The sequence below is a fragment of the Trachypithecus francoisi genome, unplaced genomic scaffold, assembly GCF_009764315.1.
Source record: "Trachypithecus francoisi isolate TF-2019V2 unplaced genomic scaffold, Tfra_2.0 Lachesis_group5, whole genome shotgun sequence".
In the NCBI taxonomy this organism is placed as follows: domain Eukaryota; kingdom Metazoa; phylum Chordata; class Mammalia; order Primates; family Cercopithecidae; genus Trachypithecus; species Trachypithecus francoisi.
The window spans coordinates 136,788,635-136,808,098 of NW_022681470.1; the positions used below are offsets into that span (position 1 = coordinate 136,788,635).

The following is a 19,464-nucleotide window of genomic DNA, read 5'->3' on the forward strand; positions in this document are numbered from 1 at the left end:
CCGACCCACTGACCTGCCTCAGTCTAGGGGATCCTTAGGGCCCTACACCCTCCCGGTGGCCTCCTGTGTATGCATCTGCACCACCTCTCCCTCACGACCACCTGTCTGTCTGTCTGACCCTCGCCCGGCCCAGGCTTGGGGACGGACCTGAGCATGACCACTCAATCCGGGGACCTGCCGTCGAAGGAGCGGGACCAGGAGCGGGGCCGGCCCAAGGATCGGAAGCATCGACAGCACCACCACCACCACCACCACCACCACCCTCCGCCCCCTGACAAGGACCGCTATGCCCAGGAACGGCCAGACCACGGCCGGGCGCGGGCCCGGGACCAGCGCTGGTCCCGCTCGCCCAGCGAGGGCCGAGAGCACATGGCGCACCGGCAGGTGGGTGCGGCTGCAAGTGACCCCAGACTGGGCTCACGGGCGGGGAGGCAGGGAGGAGAGAAGGGTACCCCCCACCCGACAGCCACTCTGGGCAAAGGTCCCCCGATCCCGGCTGTGACCACCTCCCATCCTGCCCCCAAGCCACAGGGGTGCCCGGCGGCCGGAGCAGACACGGCTCCCCGCCACATCGGCTGCCCATGCTGTCCCCCCAACACCCCTGCCCACCCGCCACCCCCTCCCCGCCGCCCGCAGCTGCTTCCTCCTCGGTTGTGGATCACATTTTGAGTTCTGGGCCGCAGCCGCCCGACCTTTCGCTTTCCTTTAACCCGGCTTCCGTTTTTGTTTCGATTATGATTTGTCTTCTGGACGCCTGTGAGTAATTTTTGAAACTTCTGCTATTTTTAACCCCGAAACTTACAAAACTCCATTTCTCATTTCTCTTTTCACTTTGTTGTGTTGGTTTTCGACTCCTCCCCTCCCTCCTTGTCTCACTCCCCCTCCTCCCCTCCCTCCTCCCTGTGGCTGTTGCTTTTTTCCATTCAAATGTCCTGTGTTCCCCCCCTCCTCCTCCCCCTCCTCCTCCCTTGGCTCCCCTCTCTTCCTCCCAATCCTGTGTCTCCTTTGATTTTGTTGTATCTTTTTTTTTGATTTCCTTTGTTTCAATTTTCGTGTAGGGCAGTAGTTCCGTAAGTGGAAGCCCAGCCCCCTCAACATCTGGTACCAGCACTCCGCGGCGGGGCCGCCGCCAGCTCCCCCAGACCCCCTCCACCCCCCGGCCACACGTGTCCTATTCCCCTGTGATCCGTAAGGCCGGCGGCTCGGGTCCCCCGCAGCAGCAGCAGCAGGCGGTGGCCAGGCCGGGCCGGGCGGCCACCAGCGGCCCTCGGAGGTACCCAGGCCCCACGGCCGAGCCTCTGGCGGGAGATCGGCCGCCCACGGGGGGCCACAGCAGCGGCCGCTCGCCCAGGATGGAGCGGCGGGTCCCAGGCCCGGCCCGGAGCGAGTCCCCCAGGGCCTGTCGCCACGGTGGGGCCCGGTGGCCGGCATCCGGCCCGCACGTGTCCGAAGGGCCCCCGGGTCCCCGGCACCACGGCTACTATCGGGGCTCCGACTACGACGAGGCCGATGGCCCGGGCAGCGGGGGCGGCGAGGAGGCCATGGCCGGGGCCTACGACGCGCCACCCCCCGCACGACACGCGTCCTCGGGCGCCACCGGGCGCTCGCCCAGGACTCCCCGGGCCTCGGGCCCGGCCTGCGCCTCGCCTTCCCGGCACGGCCGGCGACTCCCCAACGGCTACTACCCGGCGCACGGACTGGCCAGGCCCCGCGGGCCAGGCTCCAGGAAGGGCCTGCACGAACCCTACAGCGAGAGCGACGACGATTGGTGCTAAGCCCGGGCGAGGTGGCGCCCGCCCGGCCCCCCACGCACCCCACGCACACACCCCACCCGAGGAGCCGCGCAGAGGCCGCGGGGGCCCAGCACAGAGGGCCCGGGAGAGGGCCAGCCAGGAGACCCCAGACTCTGGAGAGGCTAGGGCTGGGCCACAAGGGTGTCCCGCAGAGACCCTCGGCCAGAAGAGGCCCTCCTGGGCAGCCACGGCGCCCCCCCACCCAGTCCTGATCCCCCCCACCTACGACGGGCTCTGGGGTGGGAGGCAGGGGACAGACAAACCATACAGCCAAGGGATTTGAATTAACTCAGCCATTTTTGGAGAACTTTGGGGAACATGGAAAAACAAAAAAAACAAAAAAAAACAACAAAAAAAACATTTTTAAAAGAAAAAACGGGGAGAAAAAAATAGCTTCTATTGATGAGTTTTATCATCTCAATTGAATCTTTCCTTTCCCTGATGAACGAGAGCTGGTGGCCGAGTGCGGCAAAGAAGCCGGAAGGAACCGGAACCCCAGCGCCCAACACCCATCACCAGACACACTCATATCCACACACGTTCTCAGACACACACAGGAGTGCTTGCCGGTTATACCAAACCCTACTATTACTGCCTGCAGAAATCAATTTTAAAAAAAATAATAACAATAAACAATTTTAAAAAGGACAAAAAAATTAATGATTGAGAAAAGAGGCATTTTTTTCTGACATTTGGTCCTGCTTGAAATAACAAAAGAAGAAGAAAAAAAAACCCACCATGACCACCGATTCCTTTGCTTCTTTTTTTCCTTTTTTCCTACCTTGTTTGAAAACCGTGGGCTTGGGACTGTGAATTATTGCATGACATTCAAAAAGAAAAAAAAAAAATAAAAAAAGTTGAATCAAAGGGTTTTTGGATGGGAGTGCTCTTTATCCCTTGGCTAGGTGCTGCCTGGGTGGGTCTCTCTTGGGGAATCATACAAAGAGGCACTTTGTTAGCTCCTAGAAGCAGTGTTTAAAAGCGACAAAGAGGCCAGGCATTGTTGTGCACGCCTGTAATCCCAGCACTTTGGGAAGCCGAGGCAGATGGATCACTTGAGGTCAGGAGTTCGAGACCAGCCCGGCCAACATGGCAAAACCCCATCTCTACTAAAAATGAAAAAAAAAAAAAATTGCCACGCGTGCTTGCACACACCTGTAATCCCAGCTACTCTGGAGGCTGAGGCACGAGAATCACCTGAGCCTGAGAGGCGGAGGTTAACAGTGAGCCAAGATCCCACCACTGCACTCCAGCCTGAGTGACAGAGTGAGACTCTGTCTTAAAAAAAAGAAAAAAAGAAAAGAAAAAAAAAAAAGGCCAGGCGCGGTGGCTCAAGGAGGAAACTGTAGCTCTCCAGTCCCTGGCTATTTGCAATGTCTGGGTAATTGTCCCAATGACACAGAAAGCAATGCAAGCTTCTCCTGTCACGGGCCCCAGTGGAATGAGCTGGCTGAGTTGGAAGCTCAGGAAAGTAAAACACCGAAGATCCTATCCAGGTCCTTGGCAGCTGTCCTCGCTGGGGTGCAGGGCAGTGCACCCCGCCCTCCATGCACAGGTTCCCAGTTCTCCCAAAGCTTAGGTCTGAACTGAGAGCAGCCATCCTGGGCCAGGCGAGGTGGCTCAAGCCTGTAATGTAGCACTTTGGGAGTCCAAGGCGGGCAGATTGCTTGAAGCCAGGAGTTAGAGACCAGCCTGGCTAACATGTGAAACCCCGTCTCTACTAAAAATACAAAAATTAGCCAGGCGTAGCGGGCGCCTGTAATCCCAGCTACTGGAGAGGCTGAGGCAGGAGAATCACTTGAACCCAAGAGGCGGAGGTTGCAGTGAGCCAAGATCGTGCCATTGCACTCCAACCTGGGCGACAGAGCAAGACTCTGTCTCAGATAATAATAATTTGGTCTTGTGGACACCCCCACCCCAAAGTGTTTCAACCATCCTCAGAGTCCAAGACTCCTTTGAGAACTTCTGTTCTCAGAACAGTACCTGACCCACAGCAAGCTACTACTGACTATCACCATTACTACTGTAGCATTAAGGCAAACATTTTGAACAGGTCTTGTTCCAGACAACAGGCCCTGCTTGAGCTTACCTCAGGCAAGAAATCTGCAGACTCCAGATTGCAAGACAGGTATAAGTCCTTCTAAAATAATGGTAAGCCAAGTGTGGTGGCACGCACCTGTAGTTCCAACTATTCAGGAGGCTGAGGCAGGAGGATCACTTGAGCCCACGGAGGTCAAGACCAGCTATGATCACACCTGTGAATAACCATTGCACTCCAGCCTGGGTGACGTAGAAAGATCCCATCTCTAAAAAAAAGTAAAAGTAAAAATAAATAAATAAATAAAATAATGACATCTAGGAAAAGATCAGTCCAACAAGAAGTCAAAGTTTTGAGGCTGAGTGCGGTGGCTGACTCTTGTAATCTCAACACTTTGGGAGGATCGCTTGAGGCCAGTAGTTCAAGACCAGTGAGGCAACATAGCAAGACCCTGTCACTAAAAACAAAAAGATTTTTTTTTTAAGGCTGGGCACAGTGGCTCACACCTGTAATCCCAGCACTTTGGCAGGCCAAGGCAGGCAAATCACCAAGTCAGGAGTTTGAGACCAGCCTGGCCAACATAGTGAAACCCCATCTCTACTAAAAATACAAAAATTAGCTGAGTGTGGTGGTGCATGCCTATATTCCCAGCTACTCGGGAGGCTGAGGCAGGAGAATCGCTTGAACCTGGGAGGCAGAGGTTGTAGTGAGCTGAGATTACATCACTGCACTCCAGCCTGGGTGACAGAGTGAGACTCCGTCTCAAAAAAAAAAAAAAAAAAATTTTTTTTTAATGGAAGGGAGGGAGCCTGGCAACCTGCAACCAACACAGGCTTCTAAACAAGCTGCCTGTCCAAGGCAGAGTTGACTTCTGGTTCCCCTCCCACGGTGTTGGGGTTGAGTGTATCCAGGAGCCACTGGAGTAAGCCAGGGTTTGTGCAGTTCCTTCAGCTGCCAATGAGGCTGCAGTCATCTGTCCCCCCAGGAATGAAGTTCACTACCGAAGCCCGCCATGAGCCCTGAACTCAAAGGCCAAGTCTATGCCCAAGTGCCAAGAGGTGGTCCAAGGCCTCCACAGTCCCCATCATCAGGCTAGAGTGTTAGTTGCCCAGGTTCACAGGAGACACAGGGGATGAGGAAGAGGAGGGGAGCTTGGCCTAGTCCCTGGTCTCACATCCCCTCAGGCCATTGTTTGAGCCTCATCACCTGGAAGGCTGAAAGGGCATGATTATCATAGAAATGCCCTGAGATTCAAAAGCCCAAGCATCGGCTGGGCTGGGTGGCTTATGCCTGTAACCCCAGCACTTTGGGAGGCTGAGGTGGGTGGATTGCTTGAGCTCAGGAGTTCGAGACCAACCTGGGCAACATGGCGAGACCCTGTCTCTACTAAAAATGAAAAATAGCAGAGTGTGGTGGTACATGCCTGTGGTCCCAGCTACTGGAGAGGCTGAGGCTGGAGGATCACTTGAGCCCAGGAGTTCGAGACTAGCCTGGGCAACATGGTGAAACCCCATCTCTACAAAAAATACAAAAATTAACTGGGTGTGGTGGCTCATGCCTGTAATCCTAGCACTTCGGGAGGCTGAGGCGGGCAGATCACCTGAGGTTGGGAGTTCGAGACCAGCCTGACCAACATGGAAAAACCCCGTCTTTACTACAAATAAAAAATTAGCCAGGTGTAGTGGTGCATGCCTATAATCCCAGCTACTTGGGAGGCTGAGGCAGGAGAATCACTTGAACCCAGGAGGTGGAGGTTGCAGTGAGCCAAGATCATGCCATTTCACTCCAGCCTGGGCAACAAAAGCGAAACTCCGTCTCAAAAAATAAATAAATACATAATATAAAAATTAGCCTGGCATTGCGGTGCATGCCTGTGGTCTCAGCTACTTGGGAGGCTGAGGTGGGAGGATCAAATAAACCCAGGAGATCAAGGCAGCAGTGACCTATGATCACGCCACTGCACTCCAGCCTAGGTGACAGAGAAAAACTCTGTTTCAAAAAGAAAAAAAGAGAGAGAGAGAGGGAGACAGAGAGTTATTTTAGAATTTTAGAAAGGTTGTTTCTGTAGACTCATCTTCGGACTGACTATCTATAGTGAGAGGAGTCGCTCTGCTCTCCCTGGTAAGGAGACGGGGGGATACCTCCACAGAGGGAAATTTATGTCACCTTCTTAAAGAGAATTTTCTCCCTGGCTTTGAGGCAGAAAAGGAAAGAGCAGAGAATTCTTTCTGCCTCTACTGATTTTTTTTTTTTGCAACAGAGTCTCGCTCTGTCACCCAGGTTGGATTGCAGTGTAAGGATCTCGGCTCACTTCAACCTCCACCTCCCAGGTTCAAGGGATTCTTGTGCCTCAGCCTCCCGAGTAGTTGGGACTATAGGTGCCCACCACCATACCTAGCTAAGTTTTTGTATTTTTTTTTTTTTTTTTTTGGAGACAGATTCTCACTCTGTCGCCCAGGCTGGAATGTGCAGTGGCACAATCTCCACTCACCGCAAGCTCCATCTCCCGGGTTCACGCCATTCTCCTGCCTCAGCCTCCCGAGTAGCTGGGACTACAGGCAGCCGCCACCACACCCAGCTAATTTTTTGTATTTTTAGTAGAGACAGAGTTTCACCGTGTTAGCCAGGATGGTCTCGATCTCCTGACCTCATGATCCGCCCACCTTGGCCTCCTAAAGTGCTGGGATTATAGGTGTGAGCCACCACACCTGGCCAATCTTTTGTATTTTTAGTAGAGACGAGGTTTCACCATATTGGCCAGGCTGGTCTCAAACTCCTGATCTCAGGTGATCCATCCACCTTGGCCTCCCAAAATGCTGGATTATAGGTGTGAGCCACCGCGCCTGGCCATCTACTTTCTATTGCATTCAGCTCAGAATAATTATTATGCTAAAGTTGATAGCTACCTAACTAGATGATAGATAGATAGAGAGAGAGAGAGAGAGAGAGAGAGAGAGAGAGAGAGAGAGAGATAGAGAGATACAATTTTTTTTTTTTTTTTTTGAGACAGGGTCTTGCTCTGTCACCCAGGCTGGAGTGCAGTGGTGCAATCTCAGTTCTCTGCAACCTCAGCCTCGCAGCCTCAAGCCATCCTCCTACCTCAGCCTCCCAAGTAGCTGGGACCACAGGTGGATGCCACCATATGCCTGGTGAATTTTTTGTATTTTTGGTAGAGATGGGGTTTTGCCACGTTTCCCAGGCTGGTCTCAAACTCCTGAGCTCAAACGATCCACTCACCTTGGCCTCCCAGAGTGCTGGATTACAAGCATGAGCCACTGTGCACAGTCTCTAAGTGATATATATATATATATATTTTTTTTTTTTTTTTTTTTTTTTTTTTTTTTTTGAGACAGAGTCTCGCTCTGTCGCCCAGGCTGGAGTGCAGTGGCGGATCTCAGCTCACTGCAAGCTCCGCCTCCCGGGTTTACGCCATTCTCTTGCCTCAGCCTCCCAAGTAGCTGGGACTACAGGCGCCCGCCATCTCGCCCGGCTATTTTTTGTATTTTTTTAGTAGAGACGGGGTTTCACCGTGTTAGCCAGGATGGTCTCGATCTCCTGACCCCGTGATCCGCTCGTCTCGGCCTCCCAAAGTGCTGGGATTACAGGCTTGAGCCACCGCGCCCGGCCTCTAAGTGATATATTTTTAAGGGTAACGTATCCTGATCCCCTTCAGCTGCCATCAGAGAACTGGGGTGGGGACATGGAAGGGTCACATCACCCGGCTGGAGGACTTGTGAGAGAGCCAGGACTGTGCGGGGGCCCCAGCCAGAGCACCCCAGCTTCTAGGACTGCTGGCTCCTCAGGAACTCAGGGCAACTCTGGGGTGAAAGCCCAACTTTAGGGAAATACCCGGAAGCAGAGAGGATGGGGACAGGACACCCAGCCAGGAAGCTACATTTATTTTACTGTGCATTGGAAAAAGCCTCACCAGCCCAGCAAAGCCAGTTTCTTACAGATACCAGTGATAAAAGTGATAAAACAGGGCAGGGCATGGTGGCTCATGCCTGTAATCCCAGCACTTTGGAAGTCTGAGGCAGGCAGATCACTGGAGGTCAGAAGTTTGAGACCAGCCTGGCCAACATGGCAAAATCCCATCTCTACTATACAAAAATTAGCCAGGCGAGGTGGCATGCACCTTTAGTCCCAGCTACTCGGGAGGCCAAGGCAGGAGAATCACTTGAACCGTGGAGGTGGCAGTGAGCCAAGATCACACCATTGCACCCCAGCCTGGGTGATGGAGAGAAGCTCTGTCTCAAAAAAAAATAATAAATTTAAAAAACTGGGCCAGGGCCAGGCGCAGTGGCTCACGCCTGTAATCCCAGCATTTTGGGAGGCCGAGACGGGCGGATCACGAGGTCAGGAGATAGAGACCATCCTGGCTAACACGGTGAAACCCCATCTCTACTAAAAAGTACAAAAACCTAGCCGGGCGAGGTGGTGGGCGCCTGTAGTCCCAGCTACTCGGGAGGCTGAGGCAGGAGAATGGCATGAACCCGGGAGGCGGAGCTTGCAGTGAGCTGAGATCCAGCCACTGCACTCCAGTCTGGGTGACAGAGCGAGACTCCATCTCAAAAAAAGATAAAATAAAATAAAAAAATAAATTATCACAGGCTGTGTGCCTTACAATAGCAAACATTTGGCTGTGCCCAGTGGCTTACACATGTTATCCCAGCACTCTGGGAGGCCGAGGCAGACAGATCACCTGAGGTCAGGAGTTCAAGACCAACCTGGCCAACATGGTGAAACCCCTTCTCCACTAAAAATACAAAAAATTAATAAATAAAGGCCGGGCACGGTGGCTCAAGCCTGTAATCCCAGAACTTTGGGAGGCCGAGACAGGCGGATCACGAGGTCAGGAGATTGAGACCATCCTGGCTAACACGGTGAAACCCCGTCTCTACTAAAAAATACAAAAATCTAGCCGGGCGAGGTGGCGGGCGCCTGTAGTCCCAGCTACTCGGGAGGCTGAGGCAGGAGAATGGCGTAAACCCGGAAGGCAGAGCTTACAGTGAGCTGAGATCCGGCCACTGCACTCCAGCCCGGGCAACAGAGCAAGACTCCATCTCAAAAAAAAAAAAAAAAAATTAATAAATAACCAGGCATGGTGGCAGACATCTGTAGTCCCAGCTACTCAGGAGACTGAGACAGGAGAAACGCTTGAACCTGGGAGACGGAGGCTGCAGTGAGCCGAGATCACACCATGGCCCTCCAGCCTGGGCAACAAGAGTGAACCTCCGTCTCAAAAAAAAAGTCCTATTCTTGGACTTCCCTGCCTCCAGAAATGTTAGCTACACGTTTCTGTCGTTTATGAATCCCCCAGTCTAGGATATTTTGTTATAGCACTCCAAACGGATTAAGGCAGATGCTATTCAACCCAGAGCAGTAACACAACTGATAAAGGAGGTGCAGACGGTGTCCGCAAATGACCTGCCATCGTGGGACACGGCTAGCCAAGGAAGCACTGGATGCTCCGCTGTGTCTCCCGCTTTGAGTCCTATGGGAACTGGCATCCCCCTGAGCGTTTGTCTCGAGTACACGGCGACTGTGATGACGAGTCACTCCTATTCCCTCATCTATGTCAGCTGAGCACTGCTGAAGGCCAAGTGAGGATGAGCAGATGAGGGCAGCCATCGTGGAGGAAAGACTGCAGAGGGGACAGACACGGAAACCAATGTCATCCCACCCACATCCTGGATCGGCGATGACAGCCACGTCCGCTATACAGGGTGCCTACGTTCCATCTGGACTCCTGTGTCTGCCGCCCCTGCCCTGCCTGGAATGATGGCCGGTCCCACGCTGCAGTCTCCTGTCACACCCGTCACGCCCACCACCTCTCCCCCTGTGAGTTTCCCCCAGCCCCAGGCCCCTACCAGCCCTGCACACTTTTACATCAGGCCCAGCCCCTCTCACCCACCCTTGGTTCTCTCATACCTGCCCCTGCAGTCCTGCAAAAGGCGACCTCCCTCCTGCCCACTCTGATATATATATATATATATATATCTCGACATATGAACAGGGTCTTGCTCTGTCACCAAAGCTGCAGTGCAGTGGCGCAATCATGGCTCACTACAGTCTGGAGCTCCTGGGTTCAACCAATCCTCCCTCCTCAGTCTCCTGAGTAGCCGGGACTACAGGTGCACACGACCACACCGAGCAATTTTGTGTGCAGATTGCATCTTGCGATGTTGCCCAGGCTGGTCTCCAACTCCTGGCCTCAAACGATCCTCCGCCTCAGCCTCCTGAGTAGTTGGAATTACAAGCATGAGCCACCACACTCAATAGTTGTTTTTATTGATGCATCATAGATGTACACAGTTTTGGGGGTACATGTGATGATTTAATACATTCATATAATTTGTAAAGATCAAATCAGTGTACTTGAGATATGCATCATCTTAAATATAAATATTTAGGCTGGGTGCAGTGGCTCACGTCAGTAATCCCAGCACTTTGGGAGGCCGAGGTGGGTGGATCACCTGAAGTCGGGAGTTCGAGCACAGCCTGACAAACATAGAGAAACCTCTTCTCTACTAAAAATACAAAATTAGCCTGGCATGGTGGCACATGCCAGGTACTAGAGAGGCTGAGGCAGGAGAATTACTTGAACCTGGGAGGCAGAGGTTGCAGTGAGCCAATATCACGCCACTGCACTCCAGCCTGGGCAACAAGAGCGAAACTACGTCTCAAAAAAAAAAAAAAAGAATACAAAAATTAGCCAGGCACAGTGGTGGGTACCTGTAATTCCAGCTACTGAGGAAGCTGAGGCAGGAGAATCGCTTGAGCCAGGGAGGCAGAGGCTGCAGTGAGCCGAGATTGCGCCACTGCACTCCAGCCTGGGTGACAGAGTGAGACTCTGCCTCAAAAAAAAACCAAAAAACAACAACAAAAAAAAACAAAGAAGGCCAGGCGAGGTGGCTCATACCTGTAATCCCAACACTTTGGGAGGCCAAGGCGAGCAGGTCACGAGGTCAGGAGTTCGAGACCACCCTGGCCAACATGGTGACACCCCATCTCTATTAAAATACAAAAAAATTGGCCAGGCGTGGTGGCACGCACCTGTAGTCCCAGCTACTCCAGAGGCTGAAACAGGGGAAATGCTTGAACCCAGGAGGCAGAGGCTGTAGTGAGCCGAGATCACGCCACTGCACTCCAGCCTGGCGACAAAGCAAGACTCCGTTTCAAAAAAAGAAAGAAAGAAAATAAGAAAACATTGGGAAAATGCTCAGATGCTGATCTGGGCAAAGATTTTTTGTGCGAGGCCCTAAAAGCACAGGCAACAAAAGGAAAAATCAACAAATGGGATTATATCAAGCACCTTTTTTTTTTTTTTTTATAGTCAGGGTATTGCTATATTACCCAGGCTGGCCTGAAACTTGTAGACTCAAGGGATCCTCCTGCCTCAGACTCCCAAGTAGCTGGGTCTACAGGCACATGCCACCATGCCCAGCTTGGAAAAATGTTTTTTTTTTTTTTTTTTTTGAGACGGAGTCTCGCTCTGTCCACCAGGCTGGAGTGCAGTGGCACTATCTCGGCTCACTGAAAGCTCTGCCTCCCGGGTTCCCGCCATTCTCCTGCCTCAGCCTCCCGAGTAGCTGGGACTACAGGCGCTCGCCACGGCACCCGGATTTTTTTTGTATTTTTAGTAGAGACGGGGTTTCACTGTGGTCTCGATCTCCTGACCTTGTGATCCGCCCGCCTTGGCCTCCCAAAGTGCTGGGATTACAGGCGTGAGCCACCGCGCCCGGCCGGAAAAATGTTTTAAACTTGAGGCTGGGCACGGTGGCTCATGCCTGTAATCCCACCGCTTTGGGAGACCGAGGAGGGCGGATCATTTGAGGTGTTAGGAGTTCACGACCAGCCTGGCCAAAATGGTGAAACCCAGTCTCTACAAAAATACAAAAATTAGCCAGCATAATGGTGAGTTCCTGTAATCCCCACCATTGTAGTAACCCCACCATTGTAGTAATTGAGCTACTGGGAGAATCACTTCAACCTGGGCGGAGCTTGCAGTGAGCCACAGAGCAAGACACTGTCTCAAAAAACAACAAAAAAAAGAGATCGAGACCATCCTGGCCAACATGGTGAAGCCCTGTCTCTACTAACTGGGTGTGGTGGCGCACGCCTGTAGTCCCAGCCATTTGGGAGGCTGAGGCGGCAGGATGGCTTGAACCTGGGAGGCAGAGGTTGCAGTGAGCCAAGATCCCAACAGAGCAAGACTCCATCTCAAAACAAACAAACAAAAAGAATCTAGAACTTGGGCCAGGTGCAGTGGCTCGACGCCTGTAATGCCAGCTACTTAGGAGCCTGAGAGGCTAGAGAACCCCTTCAACCCTCAGGTCAGAGGTTGCAGTGAGCTGAGATCACCCCACTGCACTCCAGCCTGGGCAACAGAGTGAAACTCTGTCTCAAAAAAATAATAATTTTTGAAATTTTTGAAAAAGGGCCAGGAGCCATGATTCATACCTGTAATCCCAGCACTTTGGGAGTTTGAGGCAGGTGGATCACTTGAGGTCAGGAGTTCAGCACCAACCTGGCCAACATGGTGAAACCCTGTCTGTAGGAAAAATACAAAAGTTAGCCAGATGTGGTGGTGCATGCCTGCAACCCCAGCTACTCGGGACGCTGAGGAACAAGAATTCCTTGAACTGGGAAGGCGGAAGTTGCAGTGAGCCGAGATCGCACCACCACTGCACTCCAGCCTGTGTGACAGAATGAGACCCTGTCTCAAAAAAAAGAAAAAAAAAAGTAAATCAATTGGACAATCAAATTAGATTCGGAACTCCACAAAGTTAGGTCCAGGGCCTTGCTCAAGGTAGTGTCCCAAGCTCCAGGCTCCAGGGGGCCTTGGTTTACCTGCGGTTGCACAGCCTGAACAAGCCAAGGAGTCAGGTCGACAGCACCACCTAGAGGCCAGATGGCAAACAGCCAAACATGAGACCACTCTTTTTTTGAGACGGAGTTTTGCTCTTGTTGCCCAGGCAGGAGGGCAGTGCCGCGAACTTGGCTCACCGCAACCTCTGCCTCCCAGATTCAAGCGATTCTCCTGCCTCAGCCTCCCGAGTAGCTGGGATTACAGACATGCGCCACCATGCCCGCCTAATTTTGTATATTTTGTGGAGACGGGGGTTTCACCATGTTGGTCAGGCTGGTCTCGAACTCCCGGCCTCAGGTGATCCACCCGCCTCGGCCTCCCAAAGTGCTGGGATTACAGGCGTCAGCCACCACGCCCGGAGAGACCACTCTTAATTCTAACTGGATGAGCGGGTGCCGTGGGCCACTACAGGTGGGTGCCACAGCACCCAACTAATGTATTTATTTACTTATTTGTTTGTTTGCTTGTTTTTTGAGATACAGTCTTGCTCTGTCGCCCAGGCTGGAGTACAGCGACACGATCTCAACTCACTGCAACCTCTGCCTCCCGGGTTGAAGCAATTTTCTTTATGTCAGTGAGAGGAGTGGCTGCTTAGGAGAGGTACAGAAAGCGGCAGGCCAGGCACAGTGACTCACACCTGTAATCCCACCTGAGGCCAAGGCAGGTAGATCATTTGAGGTCAGGAGTTTGAGACCAGGCTGGCCAACATGGTGAAACCCCGTTTCTACTAAAAATACAAAATTAGCCGGGCATGGCGGGGCATGCCTATAGTCCCAGCTACTCGGAAGACTGAGGCAGGAGAATTGCTTGAACCCAGGAGGCAGGGATTGCAGTGAGCCAAGATCACACCACTGCACTCCAGCCTGAGCAACACAGCAAGACACTGTCTTTAAAAAAAAAAAAAGACAAGAAAAGAAAGAAAGAAAGAAGTCCGGGCACGGTGGCTCACGTCTGTAATCCCAGCACTTTGGGAGGCTGAGGCAGGTGGATCACCTGAGGTCGGGAGTTCGAGACCAGCCTGACCAACATAGAAAAACCCCGTCTCTACTAAAAATACAAAATTAGCCAGGCGTGGTGGTGCATGCCTGTAATCCCAGCTACTCGGGAGGCTGAGGCAGGAGAATCGTTTGAACCCAGGAGGTGGAGGTTGCAGTGAGCTGAGATCGTGCCATTGCACTCCAGCCTGGGCAACAAGAGTGAAACTCCATCTGCAAAAAAAAAAAAAAAAGAAAGAAAAAGAAAGAAAGAAAGAAGTCCGGGCACGGTGGCTCACGTCTGTAATCCCAGCACTTTGGGAGGCTGAGGCAGGTGGATCACCTGAGGTCGGGAGTTCGAGACCAGCCTGACCAACATAGAAAAACCCCGTCTCTACTAAAAATACAAAATTAGCCAGGCGTGGTGGTGCATGCCTGTAATCCCAGCTACTCGGGAGGCTGAGGCAGGAGAATCGTTTGAACCCAGGAGGTGGAGGTTGCAGTGAGCTGAGATCGTGCCATTGCACTCCAGCCTGGGCAACAAGAGTGAAACTCCATCTGCAAAAAAAAAAAAAAAAAGAAAGAAAAAGAAAGGAAAGAAAGAAAAGAAAGAAAACCGAAACTGGAAAGACAGAGGCCGTCTCTTTTTTTCTTTTCTTCTTCTTGTTTTGTTTGGTTTTGTTTTTCTGTTGTTGTTGAGACAGCATCTCACTCTGTTTCCCAGGCTGGAGTGCAGTGGTCTCATTATAGCTCACAGCACCCTCGACCTCCTAGGCTCGATTGATCCTCCCACCTCAGCCTCCCAAGTAGCTGGGACCACAGGTGAGTGCCACCACACCTGGCTACTTTGTTTTTAATCCTAGCACTTTGGGAGGCCAAGACAGGAGGATCACCTGACTCCAGGAGTTTGAGATGAGGCTGGGCAACACAGTGAGACCTCATTTCTTTTTTTCTTTCTTTTTTTTTTTTTTTTGAGACAGTGTTTTGCTCTGTGCAATGGTGTGATCTTGGCTCACTGCAACCTCTGCCTCCTGGATTCAAGTGATTCTCCTGCCTCAGCCTCCTGGGTAGCTGGGATTACAGGCATACGCCACCACGCCTGGCTAATTTTGTATTTTTAGTAGAGATGGGCTTTTTTCATGTTGGTCAGGCTGGTCTCAAACTCCTGACCTCCAACGATCCACTGCCTTGGCCTCCCAAAGTGCTGGATAACAGACATGAGCCACCGTGCCTGGCCTGCCACACTCCTGTGGTCTCAGCTACTTGGGACATTGGGATGGGAGGATCACTTGAGCCCAGGAGGTCGAGCCTGCAGTGAGCTATGAACACACTACTGTACTCCAGCCTGGGCAACAGAGCCAGACCCTCTCTCAAATAAATAGATAAATAAAATAGAGACGGATCTCACTATGTTGCCCAGGCTGGCCTTAAAGTCCTGACTCTAAGCAAATCTCCCACCTGGGCCTACTTAGCAGCTAGGACTACAGGTGGATGCCACCATGCCCAGCTAATTTTTATTCTTTATTTATTTAGTTTGTTCTGTTTTGTTTTGTTTTGAGATACAGTCTTGCTCTGTTGCCCAGGCGGGAGTACAGTGGCACGATCTTACCTCACTGCAACCTCCACCTCCCGGGTTGAAGCAATTCTCTTGTGTCAGCCTCCCGAGTAGCTGGGACTACAGTCGCCTGCCACCATGCCTCACTAATTTTTGTGTTTTACTAGAGAGGGGGGTTTCACCAAGTTGGCCAGGCTGGTCTTGAACTCCTGACCTCGAGTGATCCGCCCACCTTGGCCTCCAAAAGTGCTGGGATTACAGGTGTGAGCCACTGCACCTAACCTTTTTTGTTTGTTTGTTTAAGAGACAGGGTTTTGGCTAGAGCCAGACTATCTCAATAAATAAATAAATACGTACATACATACATACATACATACATACATACAAAATTAGCCGGCCATGGTGGTACTCGGGAGGCTGAGGCAGGAGAATCACTTGAACCCAGGAGGCGGAGGTTGTGGTGAGCCGAGATCACACCATTGCACTCCAGCCTGGGCAACAAGAGTGAAACTCCGTCTCAAAAAAAAAAAAGAGAGAGACAGGGTTTTGCTATGTTGCCCAACCTTGTCTCAACTCATGGCCTCAAAGGACCCAAGAGAGAAAGTTTCTGATCAGAAAAATAAGAGTCAGGCTGGGCTCAGTGGCTCATGCCTGTAATCCCAGCACTTTGGGAGGCCGAGGCAGGTGGGTCACTTGAGGTCATGGGTTCAAGATCAGCCTGGTCAACATGGTGAAACCCCATCTCTACTAAAAATACAAAAATTGGCTGGACATGGTGCTGTGCACCTGTAATCCCAGCTTACTCAGGAGGCTGAGACAGGAGAATTGCTTGAATTCAGGAGATGAAGGTTGCGTCGAGCCGAAATCCCACCCTGGCACTCCAATTTGGGCGACAGAGCAAGACTCCATCTCAAAAGAAAAGAAAAGAGTCAGAAAGCCTCAAAAAGGCTCAATGACTTGTCCAGTGTCACACAATTATAAAAAGGATGACACTTGCCGGGCGCAGTAGCTCATGCCTGTAATCCCAGCACTTTGGGAGGCTGAGGCGGGCGGATCACGAGGTCAAGAGATCGAGACCATTCTGGCCAACATGGTGAAACCCCATCTCTACTAAAAAAGTACAAAATTTAGCTGGGTGTGGTGGCGCTTGCCTGTAGTCCCAGCTCCTCAGGAGGCTGAGGCAGGAGAATTGCTTGAACCCGGGAGGTGGAGGTTGCAGTGAGCAGAGATCGCGCCATTGCACTCCAGCATAGCGACAGGGCGAGACTCCGTCTAAAAAAAAAAAAAAGAGAATGAGACTTGAATCTGTAACCGGTTGGTTTCTGGTTTCCCTCCAGTCACACTTGCCATTTCCCTGAGGTGAGGACACGCCCCTGCTGGTTGAGACCTAGTTAACTTCTGCCACGTCCATCCCACCCCCGCCTCCGCCCCCTCCTAAATCTTGATCCAGAACAACAATCTCCAGGTCCTTGAACTTCAGATGGTCCAAAGTTTAGGGTGGTTCAAGATATTGAAACTATCTCTTTCCCCTACCCCTCCCAGCCAGCCAGGGAGAGTTAGGTCCTGCTACCTCTGGAACCAAACCATGAATCCAAAGTCCAGTCAGTGGCCCATGCTTGTAATCCCAGCACTTTGGGAGGCGGAGAAGGGCAGATTGCTTGAGGCCAGAAGTTCAAGACCACCCTGGGCAACATGGCAAGACCCCATCTTTACAAAATTAGCTAGGCATGGTGCCTCATGCCTGTAGTCCCAGCTACTTGGGAGGCTGAGGCAGGAGGATCACTTGAGCCCAGGAGGTGGAGGCTGCAGTGAGCTATAACCACATCACTGCATTCCAGCCTGTGTGACAGAGTAAGACTGGCTTAAAATAAATAAATAAATAAATAAAGGCCAGACACGGTGGCTCACGCCTGTAATCCCAACACTTTGGGAGGCCGAGGTGGGTGGATAACTTGAGGTCGGGAGTTCAAGACCAGCCTGGCCAACATGGTGAAACCCCGCCTCTACTAAATACACAAAAATTAGCTGAGTGTGGTGGCAGGCGCCTGTAGTCCCAGCTACTCAGGAGGCTAAGGCAGGAGAATCTCTTGAAACCAGGAGGTGGAGGTTGCAGTGAGCCAAGATCATACCACTGCACTCCAGCCGGCACAACAAAAGTGAAACTCCATCTTAAAAAAAAAAAAAAAAAAAAAAAATTAATTTAATTTAAAAGAAAAATAATTAACTAATTACTTAAAAAGAAAAGTCCAGGCCGGGCGCAGTGGCTCAAGCCTGTAATCCCAGCACTTTGGGAGGCCGAGACGGGCGGATCACGAGGTCAGGAGATTGAGACCATCCTGGCTAACCGGTGAAACCCCGTCTCTACTAAAAAATACAAAAAACTAGCCGGGCGAGGGGGCGGGCGCCTGTAGTCCCAGGGGAGGGGAGGGGAGGGGAGGGCAGGGGAGGGGAGGGGAGGGGAGGGGAGGGCAGGGGAGGGGAGGGGAGGGGAGGGGAGGGCAGGGGAGGGGAGGGGAGGGGAGGGGAGGGGAGGGGAGGGGAGGGGAAGGGAAAGGGAAGGGGAGGAAAGGAAAGGAAGAAAGAAGGAAAAAAAGAAACCTCATCTCTGGCCGGGCACGGTGGCTCAAGCCTGTAATCCCAGCACTTTGGGAGGCCGAGACGGGCGGATCACAAGGTCAGGAGATCGAGACCATCCTGACTAACACGGTGAAACCTCGTCTCTACTAAAAAATACAAAAATCTAGCCGGGCGACGTGGCGGGCGCCTGTAGTCCCAGCTACTCGGGAGGCTGAGGCAGGAGAATGGTGTAAACCCAGGAGGCGGAGCTTGCAGTGAGCTGAGATCCGGCCACTGCACTCCAGCCTGGGCGGCAGAGCGAGACTCCATCTCAAAAAAAAAAAAAAAAAAAAAACCTCATCTCTACAAAAAATACAAAATTTAGCCAGGTGTGGTGGTATGTGCTTTTAGTTCCAGCTTCTCAGGAGGCTGAGATGGGAGGATCGCTTGAGTGTGGGAGGAGGAGATTGCAGTGAGCTGAGACGGTGTCACTGCACTCTAGCCTGGGCAACAGAGCCAGACACTGTCTAAATAAATAAATAAATAAACAAACAAAAATGTTCTGGTAGCCATGTTAAAGAAAGTAAAAAGAGGCTGGGCCCAGTGGCTCACACCTATAATCCAGGCACTTTGGGAAGCTGAGGCAGGCAGATCACCTGAGGTCAGCAGTTCGAGACCAGCCTGGCCAACATGGTGAAACCCCGCCTCTAGTAAAAAATAGAAAATTGGCCGGGCACGGTGGCTCACGCCTGCAATCCCAGCACTTTCGGAGGCCAAGGTGGGCGGATCACAAGGTCAGGAGATCGAGACCATCCTGGAGAACACAGTGAAATCCTGTCTCTACTAAAAATACAAAAAGAAATTAGCTGGACGTGGTGGCGGGCGCCTGTAGTCCCAGCTACTCAGGAGGCTGAGGCAGGAGAATGGCGTGAACCCTGAGGGCGGAGCTTGCAGTAAGCAGAGATCACGCCACTGCACTCCAGCCTGGGCAACAGAGGGAGACTCCATCTCAAAAAAAAAAAAAAAAAAAAAAAAGTAGCCAGGCTTGGTGGCAGGTGCCTGTAATCCCAGCTACGCTGGAGGTTGAGGCAGGAGAGTCGCTTAAACCCGAGAGGCGGAGGTTGCAGTGGGCGAGTATCATGCCATTGCACTCCAGCCTCAGGGAGAAGAGCAAGACTCCCTCTCAAAAAAAATTTAAAAAGCGGCCGGGCGCGGTGGCTCACGCCTGTAATCCCAGCACTTTGGGAGGCTGAGGCGGGTGGATCATGAGGTCAGGAGATTGAGACCATCCTGGCTAACAGGTGAAACCCTGTCTCTAAAGAAATACAAAAAATTAGCTGGGCGCAGTGGCAGGCGCCTGTAGTCCCAGCTACTGGGGAGGCTGAGGCAGGAGAATGGCGTGAACCCAGGAGGTGGAGCTTGCAGTGAGCTGAGATCGCGCCAGTGCGCTCCAGCCTGGGCGACAGAGCGAGACTCCGTCTCAAAAAAAAGCCTGGCCCTGTGTGTTGGTTCATGCCTGTAATCCCAGCACTTTGGGAGGCCGAGGCAGGTGGATCACCAGAGGTCAGGAGTTCAAGACCAGCCTGACCAACAAGGTGAAACCCTCCACTAAAGGGTTTCTTTACTAAAGAAAAGTACCTCACTTGCTGTGGACAACGGAGCCGGCTCCCACAAAG

At 52.1% G+C, this 19,464-nt stretch overlaps 1 protein-coding gene and 1 long non-coding RNA gene across 19 annotated transcripts in view; one reads left to right on the top strand and one right to left on the bottom strand.

Annotated features, from left to right (window-relative positions):
• CACNA1A (calcium voltage-gated channel subunit alpha1 A) overlaps window positions 1–2,910 on the top strand; it is a 314,547-nt gene extending 311,637 nt beyond the window's left edge. For 15 of the 16 annotated variants that reach the window (XM_033198101.1, XM_033198102.1, XM_033198103.1 and 12 more), the window contains 2 exons: window positions 134–384; window positions 1,059–2,910. In XM_033198101.1, the coding sequence (XP_033053992.1) occupies window positions 134–384; window positions 1,059–1,775 (968 nt within the window). In that variant the 3' untranslated portion in view covers window positions 1,776–2,910. The remainder of the gene's footprint in view (window positions 1–133; window positions 385–1,058) is intronic. The other variant, XM_033198104.1, reaches the window with a different exon arrangement.
• Window positions 2,911–4,044: 1,134 nt separating this feature from the next.
• The window catches only part of LOC117075612, a 35,492-nt gene continuing 20,072 nt past the window's right edge, over window positions 4,045–19,464 (bottom strand). For 2 of the 3 annotated variants that reach the window (XR_004434062.1, XR_004434061.1), the window contains 2 exons: window positions 9,259–9,475; window positions 4,045–4,099 (listed from right to left, as the gene is read on the bottom strand). This is a non-coding gene — a long non-coding RNA (uncharacterized LOC117075612). Of the gene's footprint in view, window positions 4,100–9,258; window positions 9,476–12,294; window positions 12,353–19,464 lie in introns of those variants that run through there. The other variant, XR_004434063.1, reaches the window with a different exon arrangement.